The 24,899-nt window shown below is 45.9% G+C and overlaps 1 protein-coding gene across 1 annotated transcript in view; it reads right to left on the bottom strand.

Moving 5' to 3' along the window:
- Nucleotides 1–24,899, bottom strand: part of LOC138528640 (tripeptidyl-peptidase 1-like) — a 171,970-nt gene that overhangs the window by 83,461 nt on the left and 63,610 nt on the right. The window contains exons 3-5 of the mRNA XM_069640459.1: nucleotides 20,005–20,144; nucleotides 19,294–19,444; nucleotides 13,408–13,529 (exon numbers count right to left, since the gene is read on the bottom strand). Of these exons, the coding sequence (XP_069496560.1) occupies nucleotides 13,408–13,529; nucleotides 19,294–19,444; nucleotides 20,005–20,144 (413 nt within the window). The remainder of the gene's footprint in view (nucleotides 1–13,407; nucleotides 13,530–19,293; nucleotides 19,445–20,004; nucleotides 20,145–24,899) is intronic.

Below are 24,899 nucleotides of genomic sequence, written 5' to 3'. Positions count from 1 at the left end.
GCTGCAATTGATAACCTGCAGAGTTTCAGGAAAAGATGGGAATTGCCAGGAATTTCACAGCTCGCTGCAGAGTGCATCAGAGATTCCTGGGCTCCTTCCACCCTTCGGAGCTATGGTGCGGCTTGGAATGGGTGGGCTACCTGGTGTTCGGACCACAGTGTGGATCCCATTTCACCCCATGTAGTAGAGGTTCTCAACTTCTTAGCTTTTAAATTTCAAGAAGGCGGCGCCTTCAGAACAGTGGGAGTCTATAGGTCTGCTATCTCAGCGGGTCACGAAAGAGTGGAAGGTAACACGGTGGGAGAACACCCAGCGGTCGTGAGATTGCTAAGAGGGATGAAGCTCAAGAAGCCACCGGTAACCAAATACAAAGTGTTATGGGATGTGAGAGACGTATTTCGTCTTTTACTCAGATGGCCAGATAACGAAAATGTATCCCGATCTCAGCTATCAGGAAAACTAGCTATGCTGCTCTGCCTTACTTCCTGTAGGAGAGTTTCTGATTTCAAAGTGCTTGAAGTCGATAGGAAAATATTCTATCCAGATGGGATATCATTTACCATTTCCAAGAGAACAAAGACGGATTCGAGAGTAATAGACTACCCATACTTCACAAGTAATAAGAAGCTTTGCGTTGCGCAGTATATTAAAGATTATGAAAAAGCAACAGCGCATCTTAGACCGCGAGGGGTGTCACAGCTGCTTATAGCGCGCAGGAAGCCTTATCATGCTGTAGCATCTGCGACCATTGCTAGATGGGTGAGAGAAATTATGCAATGGGCTGGAATTGATTTGTCACTTTTTGGGGCGCACTCTGCTAGGGGAGCGATGGCTTCCAAAGCTTTTGCGACAGGGGTGTCTCTTCAGGACATTATGAAATCAGCAGATTGGTCTTCCGAATCAAGCTTTAAGACATTCTATTTTAAGCTTGTTTCTGAGATTACGAATATGGTGGTAGCAAGCGTTGAACAAGCATAATGCGAGCCTCTTGTCTTGTCATAGAATAAAGATTGCAAACGCTAACAGCTCAGGAAGTCTTCATTCTATTAAAGACAAGGAGGCGAGTATTATATCCCACCCAAAATGGCAAGATTATTGTCTGCGTTGCTATATTTGTTATGAGGTAACTCCTTTGCTCATTCCCACCCTCATGATTTGCTCTCCATTATTTACAGGAGAAGAGCAAAAGACGGCCGGATGAAACACTACTCAACAGTGGAAGGAATCCTGTTCAAGTTGGTCATGTTGGACCGCAAAAGTTCTCAGTTTCAAGGAACAATTCTCTGTTCAATGATAATGGACGGTTTGGTTTGCAAAAATGAAGTTGTTCAAGTGGACAGACATAAATAAAGAGGAAAGGACCTGGTCAGAGGGTTCTTATGGAGGGGGCTGCCCTCGGATAGGGGCAGAGGGGAAAGGTCAGGACTACCTCAGACCTAAGACTCATGGGGCTTGTAGTTCCCTGATGCAGATTGATCGAATAAGACTATGGACTAGAGGATCTTTATACTTCTGCATTTTGTTTTCTAAACTTTGTTTCTGAAAAACAGAAATGTTCAGCATTAAAGTTGAAAGTTTTAAAGTGCTGACATGGCAGTAAATAAAGAAAGGAATGGCATAATGCTCGCCTCCTTGTCTTTAATAGAATGAAGACTTCCTGAGCTATTAGCGTGGGCAATCGTTATTATTATAAATTTCATGTACATGAATACATTTAGACAGCCAGCACCCATATTATGGTTGGCTGCAAATCATGCATTTACATATATATTACTCCAACAGCCCGCAGGCTATTCAGACCAATATTGTCCACTTTCACAATTAAGTTAACAAATCATATACAAAGGTTCCCTTATGTAGTCAGCAGCCCGACAACACATTTCCACAGTTCATAAATGAACATATGCATTTCGTTAACCGCCAGCACCCGACACGTGTTTCGACCTGTGCTCTCCCTCAATGCGCACACACTTCAGCTGGTGTCATCATTCAATATTGGATATCTAATGTGTCTGCACACTTAGCTTCCACATTATTTCAAAGGAAACGGGAAAAGAAAGGGAATCATCACACGAGCAAAGAAAAGAAAAAGACAATTTAAAATATAATTATTAACCATTCTATAACAAACAATGAAATCCATATCAACTGACAGCACTTAGTTCTGTTGCCACTCTGTTATCACCTTATAGTGTGGCTACGGTGAAGCAGCCAAAATGTGCAACTCAGAATTCCAAAGTGTCATCTTTTGATCAATCCATGCATTGGGCCTATATCAAAACTCCCTCAGTTGATGTTAATGGTCATTGGGCTCAAATGGAGTTCTCTACATGTGACCAGTTATCATAATAGTATGGTCATGCTCGATTATAAATTAAATGACCCATTGTAACAGTGCTGTGTGTTTAGTCTTATAATTGTCGTTGTGTTTAGTGTAAGTGAGGTTTAGGTAGATTGTCCACTCACCACACTATTCCTGTTAGTATATTCTGGTCATCGGATCCATCATTTTAGCATCATGCCCAAATGGTCACTGTGCTACTGAAAATACAAGAATTGTGCCATAATCTCTGTAAAGAGAAGTCTCATTGTCTCTATGGTTTGCATTATAGGGTGATGGATGATTGGCTTACCCCCTGTCTTGAGCACATCTTTCAGTGTAGAGAGCTATAATAATAGGAGAAGACTTGATGTTGGTCATAGTGCCGTTCTCAAAACCCTCAGTGCCGGCTCCAATTTATCATAATCCAGGACGTAACCCCTCTATGGTTAGGTAAGGTTCAACACTCCCTGTGTTGCAGTTCAGTCTATTCTCTCCACATCTTATATGTGGTGGTCAGTCATTTTTTCGAAAAAAAAGTCGAATTCCGTTTTTTAAAATTATATATTTATTTTGGGGTCCGGGAGTAAAAAAGGGGGGGGGGAACCATTTCGAATAAAAAAACGTATTAAAAAAAAATTCGACTTTTTCTTTTCGAAAAAATGACTTTCTACATTTTTGCATTCGAAAAAAATGACTATAAACCCTTATATGTAGGTTGCTGCAAGGGACAACATTAGAAAAAGTGTGTTCACTATTCTGCTGATCAAAATTCCCACTGGTAACATCACAATCAAAAATGGATAGCGAATTTCCTACACTTGCAATTCCTCTTAATCTCATATGTATACCGATTGTGCCATGTTTGGGCTTATGCTTGATGCCATACGTGGTAATTGGTACATTAACACTAATATCAGATCCACTAATCCTTCACAACATTTAAATGTGTCTCTCAGCTGTCTCAACATGTAGCATTTGGGTTCCTTACAATGCCTCTTGGCCTGTATGCGATCTATTAATCAAAGGAAAGTGCAGTCAAAAGCTACCCTTGTCAGTAACGCTATGGTAGTTTTCTATTGTAGGCAGTGGAGCATCAGATAAAGTATATCAGTTGGCTCTTGTTTGTGTACTGCCTTATTACTAGCAATACATGAGAAGGGTAGCTTTTGACTCCACTTTCCTTTGATAGATTTGCCTTAACCCTCCGTGGTCAGGCCCCCATCAAAAAAGAGGGTTTCCTTGCCCTTACTTTACACAATGCGATCTATTACTGCCATGATATGGCTATGTTGCTTGCTTGTTGGATTATTCATGTGCAGAGACATGGTCCAATTAGTGTTACAAGTTAAGCATATTTTATATTATTGCTAAAGTATCTGTACATATATTGGGTATATTTATCAATTTAGGCTGCTAAAGATGGTCTGTCAGACATCATTTATTTATTTATTTATTTATTTATTCGTATTTGTTAAGCGCACAGAAACAGCCCTGAGGCATCGTGGCGCTGGTTACAGAATAGCGCTGGTTACAGGAAAAGCGCGTCTTAGTTGCAGCATAGTGGCATACAGGCATACAAGTTTGGGCAGTAGCAGTATTTAGCAGTGTGTGCCTGATTGGCTGTAGGTGAAGGAATTTTAGTTAAAGAGAGAGGTTTTGAGTTTTTTTCTGAACGCTGTGAGGGAGCCTTCTGCTCTTAGGGCGTGGGGGAGATTGTTCCAAAGTTTAGGTGCTATGTAGGGAAAACCCTGCCCTCCTGCTGTAATCTTGTTGATGCGTGGTACAGTGAGTTGGTTGGTGTAGCACAGTCTGGTAGGTCTGGATGAGGTCGGTCTGAGAATGGTGTCTGAGAGATATGATGGTGCAGTGTGGTGGATACATTTGTGGGTAGTAGTCAGTACCTTGAAGGTGATGCGTTCTTTGACAGGGAGCCAGTGAACTGATTGTCTTGCCAGTGAGATGTGGTCCCTTTTGGAGATGTTTAAGGCAGCTCTTAGAGCGTTATTTTGGGTGACCTGAAGTTTGTTTAGGTTTTTTTCAGAGGTGCCGGCTAGGAGTGCATTGCAATAGTCAAGTTTAGCGCCTATGGTAGCTCTTGCTATTGAAAGGCAGTTTTCTTTGGAGAGGAATGGTTTGATGGCGTTGATGAGTTTAGTGCTTAGTGCAGATGCGGAGACAATGGCACTAACTTGTTTGTCCATGGACAGGGTTGCATCAATGTAGACCCCTAGCGTTTTCACAGAAGATAGGACTGGGATAGTGCAGTTGTCGATGTTGAAATTGGCATAGCAACTATCTAGCCTGGCCAGTGTGGACTTTTGGCCGAGGATAAGGATTTCAGTCTTATCCCCGTTAAGACATAGGCCGTTAGTGGCCATCCAGGCTTGAATGGTGGCGTATATGAGTTTTAGAGCTAGGGCGTCTTTGTGGTATGAGCCTGTTAGAGGGAGGAGCACTTGGGTGTCGTCAGCGTAATTGGTGTAGGCAATCCCAAGTGCATCAAGTTTCTCGAATAGGGGCTTAGTGAATAAATTGTAGAGCGTAGGTGCTGTACAGGAGCCTTGAGGGACACCGCAGTGTATTATGGATGGTGTTGCGCTAGAAGTGTTTGAAAAGACTTTCATGGCCCTCCCTTCAAGAAATGATGTTATCCAGGAGGTGGCTTGGTCAGAGAAATGTGCGGAGTGGGAGAGGTGTGTGGTGAGGGTCTTGTGGTCCACTAGGTCGAATGCCGCAGAGAGGTCGAGGAGAAGTAAAAGGGCGGGTTTACCTATGTCCAATATCTTGGTTATTTGGTTTTTAAGGTCCAGCAGAGCAGTCTCGGTTCCATGACCTTTGCGGAAGCCTGACTGTCTGGTACCTAGGATGGAGTTAGATTCGAGGTATAGTTGGATTTGGCTGTGTGCCACTTTATCTAGAATCTTGAGAAGGAAGGGGACTGTTGTTATAGGTCTGTAGTTGTTAGGCACTGTGGGGTCGAGAGTGGGCTTTTTTAGAAGTGGGCGCACCCAAGCTTCTTTAAGACTGTCTGGGACAGAGCAGGTCTTGAATGAGGCATTAATGAATGCGGTAATGATTGGGGCAAGTGGTTCAGCGCAGTCCTTGATTAATTTAGGGGGGCATGTATCGGCTTTGCAAGTCGATGGTTTCAAGTGTTTCAGTATGTCCAGGACTTCTAGTTCTGAAACTTCTTTAAAGGCAAATTTGGGAATGTTAGTGGTTTTGCTAGGCGATTGGGAATCTAAGTGCCGACTCTGTTTCGGCAGGGTATTGTAGTGGTCACGGATTTTGTTTTGTAAGAGGTCTATTTTGTTGAGCATGGCGGCTTGGATACTGTTGCACCAGCCTTCATCCTTAATGATCTCGTCAGAGGAAGTGGGAGGCACTGTGAGCTCTTTAAAGATAGAGAAGAGTTCTCTTGAGTGGCACTTTGAGTCTAATATTCGACGGTTGTATGATTCAGATTTGGCATTGAAGATGGCGGTTTTGTATTTTTTTGCGGTGTCTTTGAATAAGTCTTTGGTGATGTCACATGGGTTGGCCTGCCAGTTTTTAAGTGCTTGGCGCTTTTTGTTACGCAGAGCTTGGAGGTCCTCTGTGAACCATGCGTTTGAATGGAAAGATTTTTTTTCTTTTTTCTCTTCTAGAGGAGCAATGGAATTTATAGCATTGGTGAGCGTATCCTTGAGTATGTCTGCTAGGATGTTAGGATCTTGTGGGAAAGGAGGGGCGAGGCATGGGGTGTTGAGAAGGGGGCGTAAATTGTCAGCAGTTAATTTTTTGGAGCTTCTGGCTAAGGTGGCGGATTTATGTACTGGAGTTTTTTTGGTAGGTATCGTAGGGATGGAGAATTGTATGCAGCTGTGATCTGTCCAAGGGAGGAATGTATTGGATGTGATAGAGGAGCTGCAGTTATGGTCGGCCAGCCAATCAAGAGTTCTGCCTTTGGTGTGGGTGGGTGACATGATTTTTTGTGTGAAGTCTAGGTTGGAGAGGTCCTTGAGGAAGGAGGTTGCTGTTTTGTCCTTTGGGTCATTATAGCCTAGATTAAGATCACCTAGGAGTAAGGTTTTGGTGGATTTTTTTAGGTTTTCGCTGAGAATATGCGTGATTTGCCCTTGAAAGTCGGCTGGGAGTCCTGGGGGCCGGTAGATGACATGAATGTTAATGGTGTTGTTGTGAGAGAGGGGTAGTTTGGCCGATAGTATGTCTGCATTCCCTTCCCAATTGTGGGGTGTGGGTCTGATATGGTGGATGTCTTTATGGATTATGGCAACCCCTCCCCCTGATTTTGTAGGTCTGTCTTGTCTAAGGATGGAGTAGCCTACTGGTACAGCTAGGGTAATGGCGGGGCCTGACGCTTCATGTAGCCAAGTCTCTGTGATGGCTAGCAGATCTAAGTCGAGGCTGGAGATGAGCTCGTTGATTTCTAGGGCATGGGCGGTGAGCGATCGAGTGTTAAGTAATGCGCATTTGAGTGTTAGTGCTACCTGACTTCTGTTGGGAGGCCGCTGTTTCATTTGTTTTTTCTGCTTGAGGTTGGGTGGGGTGGATGGTTTAGGAGTGGGTGTGAGGTTAGTACACGGTGTGAGGATGTGAGGAATCTTGGCCATTAGGTTGTGGGAGACGGATGTGCGAGAACCTAGTCTATAGTTTCTGTGTGAGGTTGGGATGTGTTGCGAAGAGAAGGACCTGGGTAGTGTGCGTGTCCTCAGTCTGCACAGTCTGGTGCAGTTATTAGGTGTAGAGGTGTGAGGATGGGCGGTGTTGGGACTAGAGTGAGAAGGTGTTGAATTTGTGTTGGACTGCATCATGATGCTGGGGCTAGGTAAGCAAGAGTGTAGATAATGTCGTCCATATAATGCGGTGGTGAGGAGTGTGCCTATGAGTAGTAGAGTGCTAATCTGGTGGTGCAGCCCTGGTAGCATGCTGGAGTACTCTGTTGTGCACGTGGAGGGAGGCGAGACTGAGCAGCGGTGGTTCTAGTAGTGCGAGGCGCTAGTTGCCTAGATGATGTCAGATGGTAGAAATGTGCAAAAAGCATTCATTGTTTATAAGTACGAAATGAGGCATTTTGAATCAAGAGTACAAGATTTTGGCATTTCAATGATACATGTGCAGAAATTACAGATTCGAGGAGTGACTTACAAGTAGAATCTAAGAATTTACGCAATTTCAGAGTCTGGGGCAGTGCAGAGCAGTTTTGGTGTGTGGTGTTCTACTCACGTAGCCTTCAAGTCCAGGGAGGGCCGACTCCGGGACTCCAGAGGCGAAAAGGGGCAAACAGGAAGGGCCTTGCTCTCTGGGCCTTCCTCGATTGGGCCGGCTTCCGCCTGCCGGCGGGCTGGCGAGTAGATGAACGAGACGCCGTTGCTAGGCAACGCAGTAAACAATGGCGGCGGCCATTTTGGGAGGCTCTTTCGGCGGCGTGGTGCGGGCAGTGGGCTTCGGGTGCCTGAGGGGATGCACTGCGCACTCGTGAGTGGGGCTCACCTAGGAGAAGCACAGGGAGTGCTTCACAGCGACTGCTCCAGCAGCGCTGTACAGATGGCCACAGCTGCTCCTGCAGACCGTGTTGAACGTCGGCGGTCGATCGGGGCTGGGGGAGGCATCAAAGGCTGGATCCTCACGGTGCGAGGAGGGCTCCTGCCCTGTAGAGATGCTGCCTGGTTCCACTGCATCCCACGTGTGTACTCGCGCAGGCGCCATTTTGTATATTTATACAATTAAGCGTGTCACGTCCCCATATCGGGAAACAAAAGCTAGATCATAAGCCTTTGCACAATTATTCCACTATTAATGAATACCGAAGAAAATCACCATAAGAAAGAAATATTGAATGAGATCATGGACCATTGCTCATGTATATTGGGGCCTCCTCCTCCGTGAGTAAAACTGTTAATGTGTCATCATGCTCTTTGCTTTCAAGAACCTCAGGCCTTATCTGCCTATAGTGTGCGCCCATTACATTATCTAAATTAATTACAATGTAATTCTCCAATTCGGACATGCACATTATTAAGCTGTTAAATTATAATATCCTATTGCTACAAATGTGTACATTCTAGATATGCACCCAAAGTTATAGACAGGGTGTTCCCGTCATACCCTGGCAATTATGTTGCTGCTAATAGTATAAGGTAGTCCAGAAATTGCACATGTTCAAGTCTGATTATTGGCGTGGTCTAGCATTTTGGGTGATTAATCTGCATGCAACAAAATACTGAATCCTCATGGTTAAGACATTGCAGTACTCGCTCATGCTCGAATTAGCCTGAATGATGGCCAACAAAACATAATGCATTGCAGACTAAGTGCAATGGCACCTTGCCCTCTTGCAGGACAACATTATAACATGTTTCAAGACAAAATTATATCATGTTCCAAATGCATACCAATATTAGCTGGTTCCTAAAAACCATCTATCCAGCATAATCATATGAACCCTTTTTTGTTCACTCTAGTTTTAATCATAACCAAACTGTATATCCTTTACAGGAACACATTAATTTCATGTTCCAAGTTCAGACCTTCGGCTGTTCTCCTTAATCTACAGATGCATTTGGCTTCCATATGTCTAACCAAAGGTTTTAGATCCCCTCCCCATTTACCACATTTGACTTTCTGCAAACCAATACATTTCTAATTGCTCTGATCTTCCATTTGATGATGTTGTTGCCAATGATTGGCTAAAGGGAATCTTAGATCTGTATTCTTGGGGCTTGATAGATGTTCTCGTATGCGCATTCTCAATTGCCTTATTGTACTTCCTATGTACAATGTTTTGCACACGCAAATTATTGTGTATACCACAAATTTTGTTTTGCAATTTATAAACTCCATAATGATATTTCAGTGCCTTCCTTTATTACAAACTGGTCACATTCCACATGCACATACTACATATACCACATTTATGAAAGCCTTGTTTTGTTCCTAATCAGTCACATTCACTGGGTGATTTTTCTCTAGTGGGTCTTAAGAACGATGGGACCAATTTGTTCCTGATTGTCAGAGCTCGTGTGTAAATGAATTTAGGCTTGCTCTCAATGAACAGTTTCAGCGTGTTGTCCATCTGCAAGAGGTGCCAGTGTTTTTGCACAATCTGGTATAATATTTGTGCATCTTTAGAATATTGGGTAATAATGTCAATGTTAGATCTCCTTTCTGGTCTTACTTTAGCTGTAGGTTCCACCATTGTAGTTCGATCTATATTTTCGATCTTATCTAATCTTTAGAAGCCTATCTAATGCTTTTTGATGTGTACCCCCCCTAGCATGAAATCTCTCTGTTAAAAGAATACATTCTTCTTAAAAAAAATACATCCTCACTGCAGTTCCTTTGGGCTCTGTAAAATTACCCTGTGGGTATGTTGTTAACAGTTGAGTGTCTATGACAGCTAGTTGCAAAGAGTGTAGAATTCACTTTGGTAGCTTTTTTGAAAAGTTCTGGTTTCTATTTTACCATTAGAGATGGAAATGTGGAAATCTAGAAAGTCGATAGCCTTGTCATCACAATGTCCAGTTAGTTGTAAACCAAAAGTATAGGTATAATAAAATGATATCATTGATGTACCTCCTCCATATGCTAACATTGCTAACACATTTTCTGTTACTAAGTGCGTGGGTTGTCTCAAAATGCCCCATGAAAAGATTAGCCAAGGAGGGGCATATTTTGCCCCCATTGCAGCCCCCTTCATCTGTACATAGTAAGTATCATCAAACAGAAACATGTTATAATTGAGGATGAATCTCAAGAAATCCTTTAGCATCTCGTCATGTAATATATGTGATGCAGAAAACTCACTGTATGTGTAACCCAGCACCCCGATTGCTAGCTCATGATTGATTGATGTATATAACGCTCTCACATCCAGCGTGGCCAATAAGTAACCTGGTCGCCAATCTATATCTTTCAAGAACAGAACTGCAGTACCTGTGTGCTGAACCATAGATGATGGCAACTTCAGAACTTGTTCCTAAATGGCCTTATCTATATTTTTAGAAAGGCCCTCCTTAGCCCAACCAATGCTGCTCCCGATTGGGCATATTTCCGGTAATTTGTCAAATTCCTTGTGGATTTTAGGTAAGAAATAAATAGTCGGCATGGTAGGTTCAGCCACATTAAGAATTTCTTTTCTTATCATCGGTGAGGAGTTAACTTAATTGTCAAAGTGGACAATATTGGTCTGAATAGCCTGCTGGCTGTTGGAGTAATATATATGTAAATTAATGATTTACAGCCAACAATAATATGGTTGCTGGATGTCTAAATGTATTCGTGTACATGAAATGTATAATAATTTAATTGAAAGTTTGTAGTTCAATTGTTTGTATTTCAATACAACCATAATTTGTAAGCAAGACTGCCGTCTTACTTTCTTATTCAGGACCAACATACGGATCGCGCAGAGCACTAGTTAAACTCTTACACCTTTTCACACGCATTGCTCAAGGGTAGGACCTATATTAACCAGCACTGCAGCTGACCGACACAGTCTATTAATCCAAATAAGGTACGGAAACCAGAGCCCGAGCGCACTCAATATCAGATTATCCTTACTACTGTACCATTATGAGGACCTATTAATCTGGATGCACATTTCCAGCCCCCAGGGCAGTTGAAGGACTTTCAAGAGTTTTTACAAACACTTCAATCTCCAGTGGCTGTGGACTGCCCTGTGCAAGAGCCTGCTCTCCTCCCCCTATGATGAGGTGGCAGAACTCAGAAGGGCATCACTGCCCACCTGGCACTGTGGGAATTCAGGGTGGCATCATTATCTGGGTTCAGACATTCTAAATCTCACGATAAATCTCAATGTGCCAGCCTATGCTAACTGTAGACCGCTGGCTCTTCCATCGACACGCATCAGACCATCATCCGGGCAATGATCCCTGAAATTGGAATATAGTGGCGGTTCTTAGAGAGCATGCATCCACTCGAATGCTTACCCCAACTCTCATCCCCAGTTGCCTGGAAAACCTCTGGAAAGAGTGAATATAGGGAAACACCCATGGTTCCTGGGGACATCAGGTATCAGTGTGGTTTGGTGCCAGGAGGTTGGTGACCAGTGGTAATGCTCAGGAGATATCATCGTTGGAAACAACACTGACATAGCCACTCCCTTATACATGCCCTCTTGGTGCTGCTCCAATGGGTCCTGGACTCCCACCAGGCCTTGAAATGAACACATTCCATCTTGACTTGACACCTTCAGTCTATTGCCTTCCCTGTGGCTCGAGCCTACACTTGAGGCTGATTCTTGTGGTGTCCCTCAGGGCTCAGCCCTTTCACCCCTGCGTTTCACTTATCTAAGTGTTCAGAATGTATGGTGGTGGATCCCAGATCTGCCCCCAGTCTGTTGCATGGAGAACCTTAAAAGAATAGCGAAACACAGCAGATGAAAGTTTACAAACATGTGGCAGGTATGTGATCACCAGGGTATTCCAGCCCGTCCCCGGTGACTGAAGGTCAGGACATCGCACCACAAAAGTATACAAAAAAAACCTCAAAAAGCAGCTTGTACCATCCCCAGGAAATAAGACTATGGGCCTCATTCCGAGGTTGCCGTAAGGGGTTAAGCATGCCGGTGCCGTTAACCCCTTACCGCCGCATTACGAGGTCCCTTAGCGGGAGCCACTAAAGGACCAGGGAGCTAACAACGGGCCCGTTATTAACGGGCCCGTTGTTAGCTCCTTCCCCATTCCCATTGAGCCCTATGGGGGCTCGAATGGGAATGGGGATGGGTTCCCTGAATGGGGAAATACCGGGTCCTCCAAGGTTGGAATGACCCGGTAAGTCCCCATTCAGGGAACCTGGACCCGGTATGCGGTAAGGGGGTAGCCATGGTGCTAATAGCACCATGGCTACCTCCAACCTCGGAATGAGGCCCAATGGCTGAATTCCTCCGGATTTCACAGAGCTGCCGTAGCAAAGGTGTTTGAAACAACACGGCGGAAGAACTGTCCCATTAAATTAGCTAATATTAACATCTGTTACCAAAGCATTTAGAAGCGGGGGGAATACAGCATGAAGTGCTATAATCTTGCCATTACTGTAATGCCATGCACCTGTGCTCACAAATTTAATTGGCAAGCTGCAACAATGATATTCTTCCAAATTGCTACACTAGCGCCCAGTGTCGAGATGCATCGACTGCAAGACCAGTGGTGTAACTTTGCTGAAAATGTTGGGTCGGGGGGGGGGGCATGACACCGAAATGAAAGGGGCCCTTGAATGAGTGACAAAATATTGTGCCGCAAAAGTTAGGGGTCAGGGGGGAACAAACACCCTTGTCCCCCCTAAAATTAAACTCATGTTGAAGGCGCTTTATAGAGTGCACAGAGAACACTATGCTACTGGCAACATTGTTTGGTTAACACGTTTGTTTGTTCATTATCTGCATTTCAGAAAGTGAAAAAACCCTTCCATAAAAGAAATAATACCTATTGAAACCCCTTAAAATACACACGAACAACATATAAAAAGAAAACATTTTCAATCAATACAAATAGTTAAATATGCGCCTGCTCGCCAGTTGCCCCACCTGCAATGGCCACTCCTCATCCCTAAGGTCACCATGTTCAAATGGAATCTGCTCCTTTTCCATTGAAGCGTCCCACTTTGGGGGAAGCTAGCCCATCATGTCAAGGCCATTAAACACCCTCTTTGTGTAGAGCCACGAAGGAAGGGTTTATATTTCCAGATTCCTACCAAGTCTTCACCCTTGAATATATTCTTGATTCTGGTGTATCAGAAGGGATTGCAAATTCTTCAAAATCCTTCTAGACCTGCAGGTCGGGTAACTTAGTTTACCTACTCGGCCTAAGAGAAATACACTCGACCCATGGTGACACAATCCAGAATGTTATTGTTTTCGCCAGCAAGCATGTAAATGGTACTCAACCTTCATAAACACCACTCGATTATAAATGTGGTTGCATAGATTTTGTGAGGCCTGAACAGGATGCCCTTTCAAGTGAGCTTCGCCAACTAGTAAAATTGTAATATCACACGACCTACGACAACCCTTAGCCATTCAAACATTTGCGTTCAGTGTAAGCAGAATCTCTTCCAGAACTCACCGAAGTCAATGTGCCCGGCCAGCTCCTCATAGACTCTGTACGGCACAGGAGACCGTACCACGCTCTGTGACCCCTTCACGTAGCGGTTAAACTCAGACCCTGGAAGAAGCTTCTCAGCCGTCCTGTGGAATAAGGTTATGTTATGTTAAAGGATATTTGTAATGCACACTAGCACCACCCGAGTGTTCCCCTGGTGTTCTGGCAGATCTGACGAGCAGGAGGGTAGGCCAAGTTAGTAGGACTGATCGGGAAAAAACACAAGAAGGTTGTGATGGGCTGTTGGCAGATTCAGTTCGATTTAGACAGTTGACTGAGCGTAGGTGTGATTTTTCGTTCGATAGTTGTCATGTAGTGTTGTGAATAGGTCTGTGTGTGGTTTGTTTCATTGTTGCAGTGTAGTGAAGTGTGCGGTTTGTTGTGTTGTATAGGTATGGTTGTGTTTTGTTTATGGTTTGAGAGGTGAAAGAAGACAGACTCGTTTTTTGGTGGGTTGGTTAGTGGTGGCACGCCATCGTACCCTCTCCACTTTGGGCACCTGTGGCGCGTGTCTCTGCCAGTGTTGTGCATTGTGGTGTGGTAGAGGGTCTGCCTCCTATATTGTGTGCAGAGTTGTGGGTTGTTAGAAGGGCTATTTAGTGGTGATAGCTCCTCCACCCACCCACAGCCCATGTTTAGTTTAGTTTATTTATTTATACCACATGCCGAACCCTGAGGTAACTGGGCGCCAGAGACTTAGTTCGAGTTCAACGAGTTACATGCATTTTCATATTATACAGGACAATAAGGATAAGTGTAAGTGACCAGGTTACATGGTGGTCGCAGAATTGATAGAAGGTGAAGTACAGTACAAACGGGAGACGGTGATTAGTCAGACAGTTGAGCCAGTCTTGTTAGCAAGCCAGGACTTAGTTTTAGCTCTGAAGGTCCAGAACGATGGTTCCAATCTGGGGCCAAGGGGTTTAGCATTCCATTGTTTGGCTGCTAGAACCGGGAAGCTAGAGCCACCCACTTTTTTTAGGGAGAATTTGGGGATGGTGAGGCAGTGCGAGTTCATTGTTCTGGTTGGTCTGACTGATAGACGTTGTTAAATTTATCTGCCAAATACTTAGGCGCGTCATTAGAAAGGCACTTATGGATGATGACAAGTGATCTAAGGGCGGTTCTGTCTTGTACTGGGAGCCAGTGGGCGTCCAGTCTAAAGCTAGAAATGTGGGAGTGCCGCGGGATGCTCAGTGCAGCTCTGAGGGCATTATTCTGCAGAACCTGGAGTTTGTTCAGGTTGCGCTCCGAAGTTCCAAGGAAGAGGGTGTTACAATAGTCAATTTTAGAGAGCACTAAACTAGCAACTATTGGACGAGAGGAATGATTTACAAGCATTGATGAGCTTGTTTGTGTAAGCCGTGGAGGATGCTGTGGCGTTTACTTGTTTTTTGAGGGAGAGAGTGGAGTCCAAGTAAACCCATAGAGTTTGGATTTCTTTGGCCACTTTGATCAAGTTTCCATCGATGTTGATGGAAGCGTAGCGAGGGTCGAGTTTGTTTAGGCGTGGTTGGGATCCGACGAGAAGAAGCTCAATTTTCTCGTCGTTGAGGCATAAACCGTGTTCAGCCATCCACGCCTGGATCTCCAGGTAAAGGTCGTTGATCTGTTTGGAGTCCTCTTCATAGCGTCCCTATAGTGTGATGAGAACCGGGGTATCGTCAGCATAGTTTGTGTATGTGACACCCAGGTTGTCAAGGCGTTCGAACAGGAGCTTTGTGAAGATATTGTATAAGGTTGGCGAGACGCACAAACCTTGAGGGACGCCACAGTGGATTGGGATAGGGTGAGCTGATGCCGAGGGTGAGAAGACCCTGATGGTGCGGTTAGAAAGGAAAGAGTGTACCCATGCGGTTGCCTTGCTGGAGAATGCAGCTGCTGACACCAGATGTTCGGTAAGGATCCATTGGTCGACAAGGTCGAAGGATGCCGAGAGGTCGAGCAACAGGAGTATGGCTAGTTTGCTGTTGTCCTTTGCCTCGTCCATCTGGACATCTAGATTTTCAGGTCCAGTAGGGCTGTTTTGGTTCCGTGCCTTGGCCTAAAGACCGATTGTCTGAGTCCCAGAAGGTGGTTATCTTCCAGATGTTTCTGGATTTGTATATAGGCCACTCTAAGATCTTTAGGATGTAGGGGACGGTGGTGATGGGACTACAGTTGGTAGGGTTGTTGGGGTCTAGGTTTTTTTTTGTTTAGGAGGGGCATGGCCCAAGCCTCCTTGAGGCTGTTGGGTACCGAGTTCGTTTCGAAGGAGGAATTGATTAAAGCCGATATGAAGGGGGCCAATTTGTTGGCACCTTCTTGGATGATACTGGCTGGACAAAGATCCCCTTGGCACCTGGATGGCTTAAGGCCTTTGATGATGTGTTCTACTTCTTTGGCCGAGACTGGGTTGAAGGAGAAGGGAGGGCAGGTGGGGGTCTTATAGGTAGGAGGTCGGGGGGGAGTTGGAGTTTTTTGCCAAGCAGTTCTTTTTCTGCTCAATTCTGGATTGAAGCAGGGCAATTTTGTCTGCGAGAGCTTTTTGGATTTTTTCATCACACGCCCAGTCTGCGTCTTTCACACAGGATTCCGCAGGTGTGGATGGTGACTCAAGTTCCCTAAGGATATTGAAAAGCTCTTTTGTTTTTGATTTGGCATTGGAGATTCCGTTGTCATAGGTCTCTTTTTTGGTGGTGAGGATAGCGGTTTTATAGGTGGCAGCTGCTATAGTGAAGAGTGCTTTGTTGGATGAGTTGGGCGTTTTTCTCCAGGTGGATTCTGCTGCTCGTTTGGCATTCCGAAGGATTTTCAATTCAGGAGTGTACCACTTATTGAGGTGGGCTACCGGTTTGGCTTTGGCGAGTTTGATGGGCGCGATGTTGTCTACTGCTGCTTCAAAAGTTTTGTTATAGAGGTCAACTAGTTTATTTGCATCTAGGTCTGTGTAGTTTACAGGGGCAAAGATGTTTTGGATAAGTGGGCGAAGGCTTTGCAACCTTATGTTGCGGTTATTCTTGGTGAGGGTTTGCGGGACGGAGGCGGGAGTAGTGTTGGAGTGTGCATTTCCTTGGATGAAGAAGATGACATGGTGGTCGGACTAAGCAGTTGGTTCATTTTTAAGGATGGTGGTGTTGCAGTTATAGTCAGCCAACCAATCCAAGGTTCTGCCTAATGGATTATTCGGACTAATGGATTATCCCCCTGGCATATTCTGGTGTGCAGCCACCGTTGCCTTCCTGGAACCCTTGAGGGGGGCGGGAAGGGGGGGGGTCTTCCCTGTGCACTTGTGCTCCCCTGGGCCCTGTGGTTTATTTGTTTGGTCGGTGCCTGAAACATAGCGGAGAGAAGAACAACAAAAATGAGGGAAAATGGTAAGGGACAAAAGTTAAACACAAGGAATCAAACAAATATAAAATGGAAATACGTGAGACACAGACCATGAAGCAGAAAACAAGACAGAGGTGTGGTGGCAGAAAAGCAAGATGGACACAAGGTGGGGGGAGGGAAGATGGGAGACGGACACCACAAGGTAGACTAGTGAAAAAGGGAGAGACGCCAACTGAGAAACAATGAAGGAGGGCATCGAGGAAAGCAGATGCATGAGAGGACCTCTATAAGAAAGAGGCAGCTAAATGGGCAAAGCATTCACCACTCTAGAGCTCTAGAGTTCACCCCCCCCCCCTCTCTTAGGAGGATTCCACACTCACCTAAGGAGGGAATCAGTTTCAGTTGAAGGCAAAGGCTTTTCTAGGCATGGTACCCAGAGATTCCAAGTGAGGAGAGTGCAAGGGGACATTTCTAGGTCTGGCTGGTTGGTGGCACAGCCCTCGGTTGCCAACCGCTGTCATGTGAGTGGTAGAGGGCAATCAGGATTGCCTGGAAGTGCTGTATCCCAAGCATTCCATGCTTTCAGCATTCAAAGTCGGGAACGGTTACACACAGCACGGAATGCTGCGGAGAGAGGGCAACAGCAGGGGCACTATGCCCACCCCTCGTGACTGCAGCAGGAGGAGGGCAGGGCGGGATTACTCTACCCTGGACCAGGATGCGAGTACCTAGGCATCGGATGTGAATCCCCGAGCATGTCACGGTACTACCAGGAAAATCTTGACACTATCTGCCAAATGGGACAGGGCCAACCCAAAATCCCAAGCTACATCCTTCACCACAGACAGGGGGGCGTCAGGTGTTCCAAGCCTCAGGGCATCTTGCATTCAGACCTAGAAGGTTCAGTAGTGGGTACTTCCAGCCTATGGCGGCTAAGCGGCGCCCCGTGCAGGGCTCAACACTTCCTCCCAACACGCCATGCACCTCAACTTGTCAGGCGCATCCGAAGACCTTGAATAATCCCACGGCAAGGTAGAAAAGAGAAACCAAAGCTGGCTGGCCCCCTAATCCAGAAGCAGGAGGTGCAGCTCAGGGAAAGCCGTCCACCACCGACAGTGCCCAACGCTCAGGTCGACGAGAATTGCAAGGAGGGCTTTAATAGACCGGGCAGAGGTGAGCAACAGACACCTTGGCAAAGCCACTTCTGTCTGCTCTCAACAGCATCCAGGCACTGGAGGCCCTGGCATCAGCCGGGGGTGCAACTAGACTAACATTACGGGGTGGGGCTAACCCTTCAAAGGTTGGGAGAGGGGCTAACTTCAGAGACTGTGGGGGAGAGGCAAACTTACTTGTGTGGGGGCAGCCAACTTTTAGCAGCCAATCCGAATCCACGACCCCAGGGCTACACAGAACGGCGCTACGGCAAGACAGATTTAGCCGGAGCGCAGCACTGTCTTGTCCCGGCCCAATTCCTCCCCTGCGTGTGCATTTTTACATGATCCTACTCTGCATGAAGAATAAGCACTGCAAGAAACACCATGAATACAGGGCAGCACTCACTCCACTCAATGACCTCAGCCCTCTAATTTTTAACAGGACAACAGTTGACAATTGCGCGGCATTGCCAACAAGCATTGCCAATGCCAACAGTTTGGCCATTTCCATAGGGCTGGAAAGGCATTTGCCAGGCATTGCTGTAGTGGTATTACCTACCCATTGATGGTAGCAGGTACAAAATGGCGCAGGTACCTGGGCATCTAGCAGCAGTGCCTGGCAAACACCCAATACTTATACATCAGCCACAACTGTTGGCTTTGTCAATGCTTGATTTTAACCGGGCTTCATGAAGGACATGCACAGTGATTATAAATCGAGTGGCTGAAGGCAGACCTGGGTAAGACATTTGTATTATGCCAGTAGCTGGTTTACAACTCCAATTAAGTCATTAACTCCCAGAAGACTGCTTTGAAAAGGCAATGGCAGGCACTTCAAGTGCAACGTTTGATGTTAAGGCATGGGTGTAATTTTAGGGGGGACAAGGGTGTTTGTTCCCCCCAACGTTCGAGGCACACCATTTTATCCCTCTTATTTGGCAGTGGCCCCTTTCCTTTAGATGTCTTGTCCCCCCAAAATGTTCAACAGTTACTCCACTGTGTTAAGGTTTCAATAAAGGCAGCTCAAAGAGTTCCCATGGGGAGGTGTTCTGGGCGGGGAGTGGCAGGAACTGGGTGGGAATGGCCATAGTGATTAGCATGATCATGAGCAGTCAATGGGTGGGTACATAACCAAACAAAACCTACAAACTCTGTGTCCCTCCTCATATACCAATCCTCCCTATCTGTAATCCAATGCAATAGTTTTGGTTTACAGGTGGCGCAAGCACCAACTAATAGCCTGAACTAAAAATTACTGCCACCAATCAGCCTACTCTAAAAAGGCGCGTGGAAGGAGGGAACGGAAGGGAGGGGATAGAGCAAGAACAGGAAGTGGATCAAAATGCTCCCTTCTTATACCCATCGGCCATTGGTGCCCTCTCACCTGGCAGGCATGGTGCACTGCAGGAAGTCCAGCGTCTCGACGGTCTGGCAGTCCTCGATCCCGTACGTCTGCAGCCATTTCTTCACCGTGGAGAGAGTGAGCCGGGAGGGCTGGATCAAGGACCCCAGGTCCTCCAGGGAGAGGTGCAAGCCTGCAAGAACGAGAGAGGGGGCAGATGATGGGTCCAGGTGAAACGCACACAAAGACACAGAAGACAAGTATCGGGCATCAGCCCTCTGCAGACATGCGGGTGTGTGCCAGGAGGGGAGACGGGAGAGCTTGCTTAGTGCCAGGGCGGAAAACGAGCGTGGGTATCTGGGCAAGGAGGGGTGCAAAGGATACTGAGGAGAAGCGCAGATGTGAAAAGGCGGGTGATGGCAGCAGGTGGCAGAGGGACATGTTGGGGGTATAGAGAAGAGTCTGGGCAAGGTCTAAGTTACAGTGTTTTTGTGGCACGAGGGCTGTGGATTTCTGACACAGGGGCTGGGCCCAGAGGCATAGACAGGGTAGCGCCTGAGCGGGCAAGGCTCACCCAACATCTGTAAATACCCACTCAGCAGCGCCGTGTGGGCATTTACAGATGTTCATGTCACAGCGGTGGGGCCAACTACATAAGCTTCAGGCCACACTCCTCTGGCTAGGGCCACCCCTGCAATAATACCACAGAACAGCCTGTAAATACCCGGGTGAAGCGCTATATTCACTACTTACCATAAAGAGACGATTCGGGGTCCGAAACCTCGTCCACCACCTGTTTTAACTTGTCGATGTTTTGCTGTTTCAGGGCAAAGGTCAAGGTGACGTCATCAAAAGGAGCAAGACGACCGGCGCGAGTCCATCCATCTGGAACACTAGACATGGTAAAGCAAGCATTACTGACAATTACCAGCAGGAAAACACAAGGTCCCCCAAGCACATAGGTTGATGGGGTTAGCATGGGTACAGGAGGACCACCCAGGAAACAGGAGGGTCACCCAGGGCCTGGAAGAAGCTTTCAAGACATTGGAAACAAGAACTGGGGAAAAGCCGTTAAAAGTTTGGCTCTGGGGTGTACCAAACTTCGGTTCTAGTGAGTGGCTATTCAGAATCTGACTGAACCATTTCCTGGTCTAGCGAGTGGCTATTCAGAACTGATTGAACCATTTCCGGGTCTACTGAGAGACTTTCCAGAACGGGCTGATCCATTTCCGGGTCTAGTGAGTGGCAATTCAGAACTGACTGAAAAATGTCTGGTCTAGTGTGTGACTATTCAGAACTGACTGAACCATTTCCGGGTCTAGTGAGTGGCTATTCAGAACTGACTGAACCAATTCCGGGTCTAATGAGTGACTATTCAGAACTGACTAAACCATTTCCGGGTCTAGTGAGTGGCTATTCAGAACTGACTAAACCATTTCCGGGTCTAGTGAGTGACTATTCAGAACTGACTATACCATTTCCGGGTCTAGTGAGTGGCTATTCGGAACTGACTGAACCATTTCTGGTTGACTATTCAGAACTGACTGAACCATTTCCGGGTCTAGTGAGTGGCTATTCAGAACTGACTGAAAAATGTCTGGTCTAGTGAGTGACTATTCAGAACTGACTGAACCAATTCCGGGTCTAGTGAGTGGCTATTCAGAACCGACTGAACCATTTACGTGTTTAGTGAGTGACTATTCAGAACTGACTGAACCCTTTTTGGGTCTAGTTAGTGGCTATTCAGAACTGACTGAACCATTTCCGGGTCTAGTGAGTGGCTATTCAGAACTGACTGAACCATTTCCGGGTCTAGTGAGTGGCGAGTGACTATTCAGAACTGACTGAACCATTTCCGGTCTAGTGAGTGGCGAGTGACTTTTCAGAACTGACTAAACCATTTCCGGGTCTAGTGAGTGGCTATTCAGAACATGTGGCAACAGTTCAATTCTTTTCTCTTGCCATTCAAAAATAAAACAGCAGATCAGGTCATGGGACCGAGAAAGAGCACAGACTGCGATCGGGAGGGATAAGTTATCATTGACTGCCAGCATTTTCCATCGAATGTCATGGAAGCACACATGCTTGTTGAAGAAGAGCTGGGGAGGAAAGTGGAGACTGGCAGAGCAGGGATAAAGCCTGTCAGATATCAAGCATAGTAGTAAGAGGACAGCCCTGCCTTGCGTCTATTGTATACTTGGTGAGTGGGCACAGCTCCGCGTGTAAAGGATTAGTTCAGAATTCTGATCCTTCTTAATCATGCGAGTGGGGGGCAAACCCTCTAATAAGTGTCTCCACCCTGGACACTGATGTAGAAGAAGGGAAAAAGAACCAAGGCTAGATAGCTATCAGTGCGGGCTGCACACCCTAAAGACCACTAAGGGCTCGGAACCTTGTGTATTCCACTATTCGGGTGTATGCTTTCAGATATATAGAATAATCAATTGGCCTAATGTTGCAGGATAATTTTTATTGTGTTTAATTAGTCAGCAGATGCAATTTGGCCAATGTGTTTCGGACTCTTAGGTCCTTCATCAGGACAACAATCCATCGTACTGATCCAACCAGTACAATCATAGATCACACAGACCAAATCAATCAGGTGTCGCCAACGGTTCACATAACGCAATTATACACATCACAGATAACACCAGTTGGCATGTGGACCAGCGTAGGAGGTGGAGCGGGTCATTGTAGCGTAAGCAAAATCAAAAGATCATAAAATCATAAAAGGTCACAAAGAAACACTATTATTCTATATATTTGAAAACCTACAGCCGAATAGTAGAATACACAACTTTCTAACCACTTAGCGGTCTTGAGAGTGAGCGGCCCTCACCGATTGCTATCTAGCCATGGTCCTTTTTCCCTCGACAGCTCTGCCTTTGCCCTCTGGCCTCTCAGTGAAACTTTATTGAACAAGTGGTTGAAGTGAGCAGGAACGAACAGAAACTGAGTTCTACTACTTGTATTTTTTGTAATTTTGGTATTTCTACTACTTTTCAGTAACTGTTCATTTTCCAGTTAAAGCACATGCCTGCACTTTTCGCAACAGGTTATTTAAGCCTCATTTATTCACTTGGGCTTACTTGCAAGGATGCTTTCCTGCTTCTGTGAGGGTGTGAAGTCGTCTGTAGGAAGCCTCTGCGGAGAAATAGGTGGAAGACTGGACACCATTGCGCTTCCTTTTGAATATCGTTTTGAAGGAAACAGAGCTCACCTTCACCTCACGTTTTTTTAAAGTTTTTTTTTTTTTTAACACGTGACCTAGACTAAAAGTCTAGGAGGATTATACATGTCATATCAGGCCTGACAACAAAAGTTAAATGGCCTAGAATTTAAAAATAATCGTCAGGAACGCATACCCTTGTGCCCCCATAACAGTCACAAAGCAACTTATTTCTTTTTTGGTCAACAACTAAAATAGGAGAACAAGCCAAGCGGATTCGGCCCACCCCAACCACTTGGCCGTCTATCTGCGCCCCCAACCCCCATACCCCTAGCACATGCGAGGCTCCCTCCCTTGACCCTCCACCCTTCCCGGGTCACACTGTTCCAGTGCTGTTCTCTTACACTTCTACCTCTGAGTAAAATGTGCACGCAAGCTGGGACGGCTGACCCAGCGCATAACAGACACTGGTAAAGTGAACACGTGCTTGGGCTTGTGGATAGGTATTAGCCAGGCACTGCCTTAATATACAACCGGGCTAGAAAATGGCAATAGCAGCTAAATGGTGTGCGCACATGGGTGACGCAATAGCAGTGCCTGTCAAAGGCCTAATACCGATCTAAAGGTCGAAACGCTTGGCTTTGCCAATGCGCATTTTAACAGGACTGCAGTGTAAAGAACAGATGCAAGGACACGTGTTTTGCTTATAAACCTTGTGTCTCAAGGCATGCTTGGCAAACACATTTTTGCTACACGGATAGAGCATTTACAGCTGTGATTAAGCCATTGGGCCTCATTCCGAGTAGGGCGGTAAGGGTCAACGGTCACGAGACTGGTGCCGTTAAACCCTTACCGCCCTACTACGAGTTCCCTACTGCTAAAAGCAGGTGTTAAGGAAGGACCCGCAAAGGGACTCCGGGGTCAAGAACGGTACCGTAATGGGGAATTACCGGTCCCGCCAACCTTGGAATGGACCGGTAATTACTCCATTCACCAGGCCGGAGTTTGGACGAGTTCGGAGGCAACCATGCCGCAAATAGCGGCGCGGTTACCTCCAATCTCGGAATAAGGCCCATTAACTCTACAAAAACTGCTTCGAAATAACTCTGGCTGGTCTTATGCAGCAGACAGTTCGAGGCTGCTCCACGATTGAGCTAGCTCGAAGGGATCACAGGAGGATGTGTTTTGGGCAGGGAGGGGCAGGCATTGGGTGGGAAAGTTCACATTGGCTGACAGAACCGAAGAGTAAACAGTAGGAACATGGAGACTGGTAGAGTCGAGATCTACCGTCACATATGATATGATATGATGGAGCTGGGGCCTCCCTCTGGCACAGCCTACCTGCCACTCTGAAACTTGAGGAGCACCATCTCCGGTTCCGGAAGCACCTCAAGACCTTCCTCTTTGCTTCTGCTTTCTCTCCTCCTCTCCCCTGCTGATCTGTCTGCCTTGTTACCTTCCCTTGCCTCATTGCGCTCAGAAACACTTGTGTATGAGCGCGATACAAATCAAACATGTCATTTATAACACGCCTGTACACAAGTGTTTCTAGGCGGGAATCCAGCAGAACACTGTGGGACCGGTTATATGCTGAAAAGGGGTATGTCCTGGCTGTAGTAGTCAAAAAATTGCAACTTATTTAAATGCAAGTTAAATCTACTGTGTATTAACCATCCATCGATGGTGCCATTTGTTGCCTAATTATGGATAGGTGTACATCAAAAAACATAACATGCGCTTTCTTTTTGGTGAAGTTAGGTACAGCTTTTAATATATTGCTGACCTAGTAACTCTTTGGTACTCTTTTGACATATTCATGAAGTAACACAACTATTTCAATGTGTGCAGAGGTGCAATTATTCTACATAGCAACAATTGTGGGCAATGAGTACAAAAACTATATTACAAGCATAAACCAAGTTAAACAAATTGATACAGAGATATACTTCATAGTAAAATGAAAAGAACAGAGAAACACATAAATGAAAATTCTTCTAGTACATGTTGGTGTCCTAGTTGTACATCATGATTTTTTAACAAGTTTTACCAACCAGATAGAGCTTAAAATGTGTCATTAATCTAGGTGGAAGACCTTGGGTAGGTCTGTCATAGCCAGGCTAATGGGTGACCAAATGGTAGGTCACTGTGGGACCAACTCTGCATCGTCCGCCTGGCCTCGCAGACGAGCTTCACAGGTAACATCAAGGAGGTCGAAGTGAGCAACGGGATTAACATGGCCTTGAACAGTCAGCAGGTGGGTAAATAATGAAACACCACCCACAGGCTGTATGTCTCCTTCCTCACATGTCCTCTTCCTCCTACCTGTACCCAAATGCAATAGTGTTGGGTTATTGGTGACACTTGAGCAGCACCTTATAACCAAAACTAAAAATGCTGCATTGTGAAGACAAACTCCGGGGTGCAGTGCAGCCATCAGTCCCTGCAGGCTGCTGCCCCCTAATTTTAAAGAGGGCTTGTT

Source organism: Ambystoma mexicanum, chromosome 7q (genome assembly GCF_040938575.1).
Source record: "Ambystoma mexicanum isolate Mex_15411 chromosome 7q, UKY_AmexF1_1, whole genome shotgun sequence".
In the NCBI taxonomy this organism is placed as follows: Eukaryota; Metazoa; Chordata; class Amphibia; order Caudata; family Ambystomatidae; genus Ambystoma; species Ambystoma mexicanum.
The sequence above is the reverse complement of the archived record's forward strand: the minus strand, read 5'-3'. Positions and strand labels throughout refer to the sequence as shown.